This window comes from Capsaspora owczarzaki (genome assembly GCF_000151315.2).
Source record: "Capsaspora owczarzaki ATCC 30864 unplaced genomic scaffold supercont2.1, whole genome shotgun sequence".
NCBI lineage: Eukaryota > Filasterea > Ministeriida > Capsasporidae > Capsaspora > Capsaspora owczarzaki.
In genome coordinates this window covers 527,049-536,088 of record NW_011887292.1, presented here as the reverse complement: position 1 = coordinate 536,088, position 9,040 = coordinate 527,049, and the positions used below count along the sequence as shown (strand labels likewise).

Sequence of the window (9,040 nt, the reverse complement as noted above, 5' to 3'; positions counted from 1 at the left end):
TGTTCCTAGCGATGAATCCCGCCCGTGTCCGTCGTTTGGAGCGCTGGCTGTCGGTGCTGGCAATGTGCTGCCTCTGCCTTTTTTTTCTTTTTCTCTTTTTTTTTTCCTGTTCTTCTTCCTCCACACACACACACACACACTGGGCTCAGTTGAACGACCCTTTGCATTGCGATACTGTATCTCTAACTGCAAACATTCCCCTTTCCCCCCCCCCCTCCAAACTCGCGTGTGTTTCATTCCGACCAGACGTCTCGGCGTCCCGCTGTCTGCTGCGCAAGTCGGCAAATTCGCCAACCAAGGTACGTTGCGTTCGCCATGCCGCCTTGTCGCTTGCGCAACCCGCCCACTCACATCGACGTCAACTCTGTGTTCAATAACAGAAACCACCGTCGAAATCAAGGTGTCCGTCCGCGAGGAAGATGTCTTTATCATTCAAAGTGGCTATGGGTAAGTCATTCAAGGTTTGGCCACCAAACCTACACTCTTTTTGCACTTCTTGCTTCTCATTTCCTTGGAACCAATCCACGTCCTCCTCCAGAGAGGTCAATGACATGATCATGGAGCTGCTGATCATGATCAACGCCTGCAAGACTGCATCTGCCAAGCGCGTTGTGGCCGTCATCCCATACTTCCCTTACTCCAAGCAGGTAAAGTTTCACGAAAGGGGAAATCCAAACAAAATCTGCTCTGAAGCGTTGCATCTCACATCGCTTGATCACACACGCACGCACAGAGCAAAAAGAAGGCTGCTCGCAGCGCCATTCCCGCCAAGCTGCTGGCGATGATGCTCAAGGTGGCCGGTGTCACCCAAGTTGTCACACTGGATTTGCACGCTACCCACATCCAGGGCTTCTTTGACTTCCCGATCGACAACCTTTCCTCCAAGCCTTTCATCGTCAAGTACATTCGCGACCGCATTCCTGACTCGCAAACCGCCGTCATTGTTTCCAAGAACGCCGGCGGCGCAAAGCGGTGAGCCCTTTTGTTTTTCCAATTGATGCTGCTGTTTGCATGCGACGTTGCAGTCGTCCAATACGTGCCCTGTTGACAGTTTGCTGATCTTTGTCAATCGGGCATGTTTGTCCTTTGTTTTTGTTTTGCTTGTTTGTTCTGTTGCTCAGCGTCACTTCGATTGCCGACGAGCTGCGTCTCGATTTCGCCATTGTCCACCAAGATGCTGGACACTCACACATTTCGCAGCCTGCTGACGGAGAGCACGGCGAGCTTGTTCTAGTTGGCGATGTGAAGGGCCGCGTTGCCATTATTGTGGTAAGATTTGTTGCTGTTGTTGTTGCTGTTGTTGTTGTTGTAGCCCTTGGTCGTTATGTGTTGATTAAGGGGGGAGGAGGGCGGTGTGCCTTTGTCGTTTGTCGCTTGTTGTAGTGCCGTGGTTGACGTTTATGAACGTTCTATTGCACTCGCGCCTTATAGGACGACCTCCTTGATTCCGCCAAATCGTTCGCATCAGCTGCAACGCTTCTCAAGAAGCGCGGCGCTACCAAGGTCTATGGCCTGGCAACGCACGGCTTGATGTCTGGCGATGCGCTGGACATTCTGAACAACTCTGACGTTGACGAGCTGGCAGTCACCAACTCAGTCCCGGTGGCTGACAAGGTGGCTCTCTGCCCCAAGCTCAAGGTGATTGACGTTACTCCGCTGATTGCCGAGGCCATCCGTCGCATCCACAATGGCGAGTCGGTGTCGTGCTTGCAACAGCAAGTGCCTCTTTAAAAGCGGGAGAACTGCCTTTTTCCCCTCGCCCCTCCCTTGGCATTTCTGTGTCAATCAGTGTATCCTCTTGTGCAGCTGTCTCTTGATGTTGTAGTTGTGTTTGTATGATATCCGTGTATCTGGAAATATCAGTCAAACATCCAAAAATTCCCTTTCCATTCGTTATTGCCCCCAGACCCAAAAAGAAAATGCTATGCTGTTGTTGCTATAACTTAAAATCTTTACACTTTGTAGCATGATCAACACACACAAGCATCATCATTGTGATGACTCTGCGAGAGCGGCGAGACGACTTGCCAGATCGCCTGCAAACGCACCCCGAAACTTTGGACTGATGCAACTCAACAGCGCTTGGATGGACTCGAACGTCGAGCCAACAGCTTTATCGGCTGGTCCAGACATGGATATTATCTGGCAGGGTCCAAGTTTTCGAAGTGGAAGGAGTGAGATCCGAGACGATGGTCGCGCTCATTCGGCTCAGATGCAGTAGCAGCCAATTCTCACCTTCAGCCCATCGACGGTGAGCTCAATCCGACAGTCGCGCTGCTCCAGAGTCGTCAGCACAAGCGTAACAAGATCGTCTGTGGCGGGAGACGAGACGGCAATGCTCGTAACGTGGTTTGCTGCGTCCTTGACAATGTCATTCGCTTCCACGATCAGTTGAATGTCGCGATCTGCTTCATCGTTGGAATCAGAGTCGGACATGGATGTCGACTGTATCAAAACAAGGACTGGCAACCGAAGAAGGCATTACTTTGCATGTTATGAATTTTCGATGGTGAATGCGATTTGAGAAAATGGAACAGCAAGAAAGTAATAATTCGACATTGAATAAAAGTAGGACACACACACACACGCATTACTTTTGTTTCTTGTTAGCAACTGGACGGGGTGTCGACGTGATGCTAAAGCAGTAAATGTTGATGTGCTGGCAGATGGTTTGGACCTGAAAACAAAACCTCCCAAATGAGCAACATGAAAGCAAGAAGACAAATCAGGAGAAACAAACACATCGGCACTCGGTGACTCACCAAGTTGACTCCATAAGAAACGTGCAAGAGTGCTGCAAAGAGAGTGTAGCCATAGAGCACCCAAGTGTCGACGGCGGGCGAAACAACAAAGCCCCAGTAGATGGCACCGGCAATGAAAGGCAGAGGAGCCAAGATCAAGTTGTTGCTTCGGTGGATTTGGCTTGTCATTTGGGAGACAATCAGTTGGCACTGCAAGTTGCGTTACACAGAAGCACGGAAACACGGAAATACGACAGGGTTAGTTTGAGATACTTTTTGCCAAATCAGCTCAACGACCGTTGCCTTGAAGTCATCGAAAAGGGGCGCACATCCCAACAACCAACCAACAACACAATCAATGAAAACCCTTACAGTCAAGTTCGAGAAGGCGAGACCAAGTGCAGTCAGCAGAACTCGACCGTTGGAGACCAAGAGGTTGGCGGGCGACGCGTAGGCCCAGAAGGTGAAAAAGGCAAACATGGCAATGAGCGGTACGAGAGGCATAAAGCCGTCAACAAAGCCGTGCAGACGCTTGGGAGCCGAGACAATATTAATGACCGACTGGATGGGCTGCATGAGGATGGAGACGTACGAAGTGACAATGAAAATGTGCAGAATGCTGACTTGGGTCCACGACTCGTGGAGCGCGCTCAGATCGAGCAGCGGCGCGGTGAAGAACTGGGTACCAAACAGTCCAGCAAGCAGGTAGACGCTCGTGACGAGCAGTTGGCTCGCGTCGTAAGTCCAAGGGAGGAACAGAACGCCAGTGTTGTACTTTTCCCAGTGGGTCAGATAGAAGGAGAGGACAACGCCGCATGTGATGGTGTACAAAACCCACGGGTAGCCAGCAACGCCGACAGCAGAAGCAGCAGTGATCATCTGGAGCCAAGCGGCCATGCTGTCCAGACCGTGATCCTGTGGAGCACGAGTCAAATTTTGATTTTGAAAAAAAAAAAGCAAGAAAAGAACAGCGGGTCAGCGCTCTCATAAGAAATGTCTCAAACAGCTCTCGATAGCACTCGTGCATGAGTGTCTTTGAGGCTTACCATGAGCTCGCCAAGCGGGGTGGATTTGCCAGTTTTGCGCGCTTGCTTGCCGTCGCAGCCGTCAAGCGTGTGCGACATGAAGTGCGCAAACGACATGAGGAACCAAACGTACTGCGGGACCGAGTTCAGGTTGAGGGTGGCCATGGTCAGGTCGGGGTCGTAGTACCATGAGACCAGGTAGTTGCCAAGCAAGCACAGAAAGCCGGCAAAGGTGAGCACGTTCGGCGCCAGCCAGATCGGAATAAAGTACTTGACGCAAAAGTTCCAGAACGGGTGCATCACTTGGTTGGACAGCGGTGACTATTCGGCAGCAAAGCAGATGGAGAGGGGATGGATGATCAAGGGTGAGATTCAGAGATTGTCCTGAGGCTGCGCTGCTACAGTCACAGTGGCATAGGATGTCAACCCATCAAGTGCTCAAATTGCACAGCTCCTCAATCACGAAACGCAAAGTCCGAACAAGCGCAGCGACATTGGGATTTGGCGGGAAAACAAGAATAAAATGATAATAAAAAACAAAAATAATGCGAATCGACGAGATACGAGCACGATTCATTAGGTGAAGAGGTGAGGGGGGGGGGGGCGGAGTCGATGTCGATGTCGATGTCGATGTCGAATGGTGGTGCGTACTTGTCATCCAACGCCCCAATGGCACATCACACTCGACCCAGCTCCTTGATCTTACGACTAGAAGAAAGGAAAAAAAAAAAAAAAAAAACAGCCAACGGAAGACAACGCATGTCGCTGTGAAAAGTGCGACGATCGCCATCCCCGCGTTCGGTCGCAAAACTCAACCCTCATCATCAAATGACTGCGTGGCTCGGTTTAGAAGAGAGCGGGGGGTGGGTGCTCAACAGCGGAGGCGGGAGGAAGAGATCCGACGAAAAAAGGGGCCAGCCATCATCACGAGCGACGCAAATGGGATCAACGAGAAGCACTGCATGCACTCGGTACAAACGCACGCTGTCGACGCTCGAGTACTTGTACTTGGCAAGGCCCTCGAGACCGGCGGGGGTGATGGCCTGCATTGCTTGAAGGAGAAAGACGAAGGAAGAAAAAAAAAAAAAGGGACTGGCTGGACAGCACCGAAAATACTCAGACAAAGCATGCTGTATCAGGAGCTGTGAAGAAGGGGGGCGGGGAAATAGTACATGATATTGAACAAAGAGAGTCTGCGCACAACACAAAACCCTCGAAATGAAAAAAAAAAAGCAACAAACAAACAATCAAGAGCTACCGACGCTCGCGATTGAAAAACACGCCAGTCACCGGACACTCGGACTTGTTGGGTCGACAGCAGTGTAGATGGCATACGACGCCATTTGGATAGCGCACAACGGCTGCATCATGCGAAAACAACTTGCTGCACACATTGCAAGTGGTCGATTCCGTGACCAGGACTCCTCCTCGACGCAGCGAGAGCTGTTCGTTGCGCGTCTAATGAAGCATCGAAAAAACAAATGTAAGTCATGTTGTCGAAATGCAGTCTCGATACCATCCAAGAGAGCCGAAAGAAAAACACAAACCGAAATGTACTGCGCGCGAAGCAAATTCTTGACAATCATCAACTCTCGTGCGTGTCGCAGATTTTCGTCTATGCCGCGCTGTAAAAACTGGCTGACGAGATTGATAGACCAGTCTGACGGGAGCAGTTCCATGACCTGCAAGGGCAAACAATGTCAGAAACGCATGTTTCGGAAACACAACGTAACAGCAAAAGAGAAAGAAATGGGTGAATGAGTACCTTCGCGACGTCAAAATGAGACCCTTGGTTGTTCAGCAGGTCAACAGCCGGGATGACGAGCGGCTCGCCGCTGGTTGAAAAACAAACAAACAAACAAACAAAAAAAAAAAAAACGAGGGATCAGCGCAAAAATCAATCATGGCCATCTCGACAACCAGAACGAGGATGCTTACCCTCCCACCGGAGTCATGTACACCTTTAACAGTGTGAGATACAAATTGCGACGAAATTCTCGCCCAACGCCCTGCGTCACGGCGCAATACCGTTCAGCGCCTTTGAAATCCTGCAATCGATGCACGAGAATCGAGAGCGCCTTTTCGTGCTCGTCCATCTACGTCCAAAAAAACAAGAATGAATGACGCGACAAGTGCGAGCCCCAACCAAACGAGCGAGCTCAAAAGAGCAAAAACAAAACCACAACGAACAAGCGCCCTTTCGTACCTTGCCGTAAAGAATCGCACACTCAGAGTACAGCTCAGTGTCACGAATCCGACCGAGTAGCACTGGAACGCGGTAGTAGTTGGACGTCTCCAGCAGCTCGGCCAAGCGTCCACGCGCATCAGACAGGTTTTGCCGATCGTCGTCTGTCGCCTGCGAGCTTTTGACAAGCTTGAACTGCTCCTGGACGTCGTCAAGGTAGAGCAGAGCTAACTGCGTGTGATACTTTTCCTCCAAGGACAAGTTTTGCAAGAGAAACTCGAGGTACGCAACGACCGGGATTCGGCCAAACTTGCCCAGAAATTCAAGAATGTCGTCTGGAGCGAGTTGTAGCGGTACCTGCACGGGTGCACTTTGGCCGAGCGAAACAGACTGCGCAACTGCCGACGAAGAGGCTGGCAGAGAAGCAGAGGACGATGGCGATAGAATGGAGGCATCGTCGCTTGCGCGCACCAAATCAAGTCGCTCGGTAAATATTCTGGCACCCTCGCGCGGATCCTGATGCAGCACGTACTCTCCAAAGCGGCGCACCAGCTCGACGCTGGTCGTCGTGCGCAAAAGGTCAATCATGTGGCCAAGGCCGCCGTACGACGGGTCGGCCAACCGCTTCTCGTCCAGCTGAAGCCAAGTGTCGAGCGCCTTGCGCACCTTGCCGGTATGAGCGCAAAAGAGCGCCAAGGCGTGGTACAACTGTCGTTGCTGCAGATGGTCCTCGCAGTCCTCTGCCGCACAGCTGTTGGGCTGATTCACAAATGCAATCAGCCGCGACATTTCGGGCGACACAACCTTGCTGGGAGTGAGTTGCAGCTTGCTTTGGTGATCCCGGAGACGTTTGAGCAGCTTTTGCTTTGCATAGCGGTGCTGCGCTTTGCTGCTGTCCGGCTCGGTCGCAGCGCCCGAGGAGGATGTTGCCATGCTCGAGGAGCCAATCGCAACGTCCGATTTGGTCGTGGCTCCGTTGCTGCTCTCCAAGGACAGCCCCACGCCCGGTCGTACTGTTTGGGAAATAAAGTTGGTGTCTGGTAGAGTTGCAGCGGCCGCATCGGCGTACATACGAAGCAGCGCCGTGTCAATTTCGTCTCGCTTCCCGATCGCAAGCCGTGTGTCGCGAATAGACTCAAGATACTTGAGCAGGAAGGCATGTGCACTGTGCATGGCTTCGGGCGTTTCGCCAACAACGCCCTTCATATCTTGGAACGCGTGCAGTGGTGGACGTTCTGGACGAAACATGCTCAACTTGGGCATCAGCCATGGGCATAATACGACCAATTCGCGCGGATCGAGTAGGCTTTTTGTAAACATTTCTTCTGCTTGCTCGAACGATTGCATTGCCAAATAGACAAAGCCAGCTTGTTGTTGGATGCGTCGTAGGGCGCGTCTCTAATTTGAAAAAGCAGAAGGGGCAAAAAAAAAAAAAGAGTTGAGAAGAGGCGACTCAGCGGCTAATGCAACCTAAGCATTCCCTTCCTCCCTCTCCCCACACACACAAAATAAACGTCACTGACAAACTCTACTCACCCGCTTCTGGCCGTCAAAATCATCGGAATCGTGCGGAAGCGCTTCATCCGCAAGCGTTAAGGCCTCGCTAACCCGCCGCTCACGGAGCATGCCTTGGATTTGAGACGAGACTGGCACCGGATCCAGTGCATAGATGACTTGATGCGTAGCCGCTACAATGTTGCCGTTGCAGTCGGTCAGTGTACGGCCGCTTCGGAAGGGCACGGATTGCTTGAGCAGCTGATCGATGGTGCTGTGGACTTGTACCACATCGTCGCACATGGAGACCACGTACGGGTGATTGTAGCCGACACCGAGGGGGTTTGATGACAGCTGGAGCGGAGCGCGTGAGGGCGTGCCAGCCTCGGACACAAACATGGCAAGGGTGTCGAGGGAGGTTGTGACACCGAGCAAGAATTCGCCTGCACCCACAACCTTCACAGCTGGCCGAGTGACTTGCACGTCGAATGCAAAGAGCTCAATCATTGCTCCCTGATCAATGTGCATCATCGAATAGGCGCGAGGAAAGGCGAGACAAATGGCATTGCCAAACCGAGCCATCGCAAGTGGCAGCTCTGGCACCGGCAACTCTGCGTCGCCCGTGAGCTCTTCCGTCAGCCGGTACAAGCACAGGGCCTTTGCAGTGGCAGACTTTCGGCGCGCAACCACCAAACTGGACCGCGATCGCGACGCCTCGTCGTGACAAACCAGCCCCACATTCTTGAGCGTCCCGTTCGCCGACGTATCCACCTTCAGGTTGTACATGTGCATGATGATCATCGTCCCATTGCACACCACGACCAGCTTTTGGTGGCGAGGAACGGCGAGAATCTTGTCCACGGCCTTCTTGCCCAAACCTGTGTCAGGCCGAGATTTTGTCAACAGGTCAGCAATCCGCCGTATCCTTCACATCGTCGCTCTTGCAATATTAACAAAAGTCCATGGATCCTGAGCGACAGACACCCCCCCCCCCAGCACAGCGACACAATGGTCAAACCAAGCAAAATAGACAATAAAAAAACAAATTCTGACCGAGATGCTTCTTGGACTCGAGGCGGCTTTGGTAGGTCGTCTTGCCGGTGGGCGACACGCCGCGTTCGAGAACAAAGTAGAGAAGGAAGCCGTCTGATGTGCCGACGTAGACGTTGTTGTCCCAGAGCTCGACGCTCGTGATCTGCAGCCAAATGCACAGCAGCACAAAGAAACGAGCTTTGAGCTTTGTAGGTCTCCGTCCGCTGGTGCCCGTCCACCACCCCATCCCGACCCCTTACCTCGGCCTTGGACGAGCGATCCTCAATCACGTTCTCAATCATGGGCACGAGCTGGAAGGGCGTCACTGAGCTCGTCCCTCCGACCGCGGCTGCTGTCGCTGCGCTCATTTTCTGGTCTGGTCGACTGATTTGCCCACAAACTCGACTGGGCAGTAAGGTTCTGCCTTTGGTACGGGTTGGAGAGCAGAAAAATGTGCGAACTATGAATTCGAAAGATCGATGGGGGTGCGTGATAAGATGGATGGGATTTTTGCTAGAAAGGAATAACGGCAAAAAAGTGAAACTTTGCCAACTTTTTTGTCA

The 9,040-nt window shown here is 52.2% G+C and overlaps 4 protein-coding genes across 4 annotated transcripts; 1 reads left to right on the top strand and 3 right to left on the bottom strand.

Annotated features, from left to right (window-relative positions):
• Positions 1-11: 11 nt before the first annotated feature.
• On the top strand, positions 12-1,883 carry CAOG_00153 (Prps1a protein; the record flags this gene model as incomplete). The annotated part of the gene is made up of 7 exons (XM_004364967.2): positions 12-64; positions 247-299; positions 381-447; positions 539-647; positions 734-972; positions 1,122-1,269; positions 1,432-1,883. 7 exons carry the CDS (start codon positions 12-14, stop codon positions 1,729-1,731), a joined length of 969 nt encoding a protein of 322 aa, XP_004365024.1. The 3' UTR covers positions 1,732-1,883.
• A 106-nt stretch (positions 1,884-1,989) lies between these two features.
• CAOG_08393 (hypothetical protein) lies at positions 1,990-2,436 on the bottom strand (the record flags this gene model as incomplete). Its single annotated transcript, XM_011271661.1, has 2 exons — positions 1,990-2,142; positions 2,236-2,436. 2 exons carry the CDS (start codon positions 2,434-2,436, stop codon positions 1,990-1,992), a joined length of 354 nt encoding a protein of 117 aa, XP_011269963.1.
• A 93-nt stretch (positions 2,437-2,529) lies between these two features.
• CAOG_08392 (hypothetical protein) lies at positions 2,530-4,848 on the bottom strand. The gene is made up of 5 exons (XM_011271660.1): positions 4,750-4,848; positions 3,788-4,087; positions 3,114-3,656; positions 2,763-2,951; positions 2,530-2,677 (listed from the first exon to the last, which is right to left on the bottom strand). The coding sequence occupies exons 1-5, from the start codon at positions 4,813-4,815 to the stop codon at positions 2,591-2,593; spliced, it is 1,185 nt and encodes a 394-aa protein (XP_011269962.1). The 5' UTR covers positions 4,816-4,848; the 3' UTR covers positions 2,530-2,590.
• A 73-nt stretch (positions 4,849-4,921) lies between these two features.
• On the bottom strand, positions 4,922-8,873 carry CAOG_00151 (TGF beta receptor associated protein). The gene is made up of 8 exons (XM_004364965.2): positions 8,738-8,873; positions 8,499-8,640; positions 7,488-8,323; positions 5,973-7,349; positions 5,705-5,862; positions 5,532-5,601; positions 5,314-5,448; positions 4,922-5,224 (listed from the first exon to the last, which is right to left on the bottom strand). Exons 1-8 carry the CDS (start codon positions 8,843-8,845, stop codon positions 5,021-5,023), a joined length of 3,030 nt encoding a protein of 1,009 aa, XP_004365022.1. The 5' UTR covers positions 8,846-8,873; the 3' UTR covers positions 4,922-5,020.
• Positions 8,874-9,040: the final 167 nt, after the last annotated feature.

What these genes read in the sequence shown, in the direction of transcription:
- CAOG_08392 (XM_011271660.1), bottom strand. Translation starts at nt 4,815, where the DNA reads ATGCAGGCCATCACCCCCGCCGGTCTCGAGGGCCTTGCCAAGTACAAG. An exon ending in CCCCGCTTGGCGAGCTCATG is followed by an intron (nt 3,657 to 3,787) that starts GTAAGCCTCAAA and finishes CGTGCTCCACAG; the next exon opens with GATCACGGTCTGGACAGCAT. An exon ending in TCGCCTTCTCGAACTTGACT is followed by an intron (nt 2,952 to 3,113) that starts GTAAGGGTTTTC and finishes CGCAACTTGCAG; the next exon opens with TGCCAACTGATTGTCTCCCA.
- CAOG_00151 (XM_004364965.2), bottom strand. Translation starts at nt 8,845, where the DNA reads ATGAGCGCAGCGACAGCAGCCGCGGTCGGAGGGACGAGCTCAGTGACG. An exon ending in ATCGCTCGTCCAAGGCCGAG is followed by an intron (nt 8,641 to 8,737) that starts GTAAGGGGTCGG and finishes ATTTGGCTGCAG; the next exon opens with ATCACGAGCGTCGAGCTCTG. An exon ending in TACATGACTCCGGTGGGAGG is followed by an intron (nt 5,602 to 5,704) that starts GTAAGCATCCTC and finishes TTTTTCAACCAG; the next exon opens with CGGCGAGCCGCTCGTCATCC.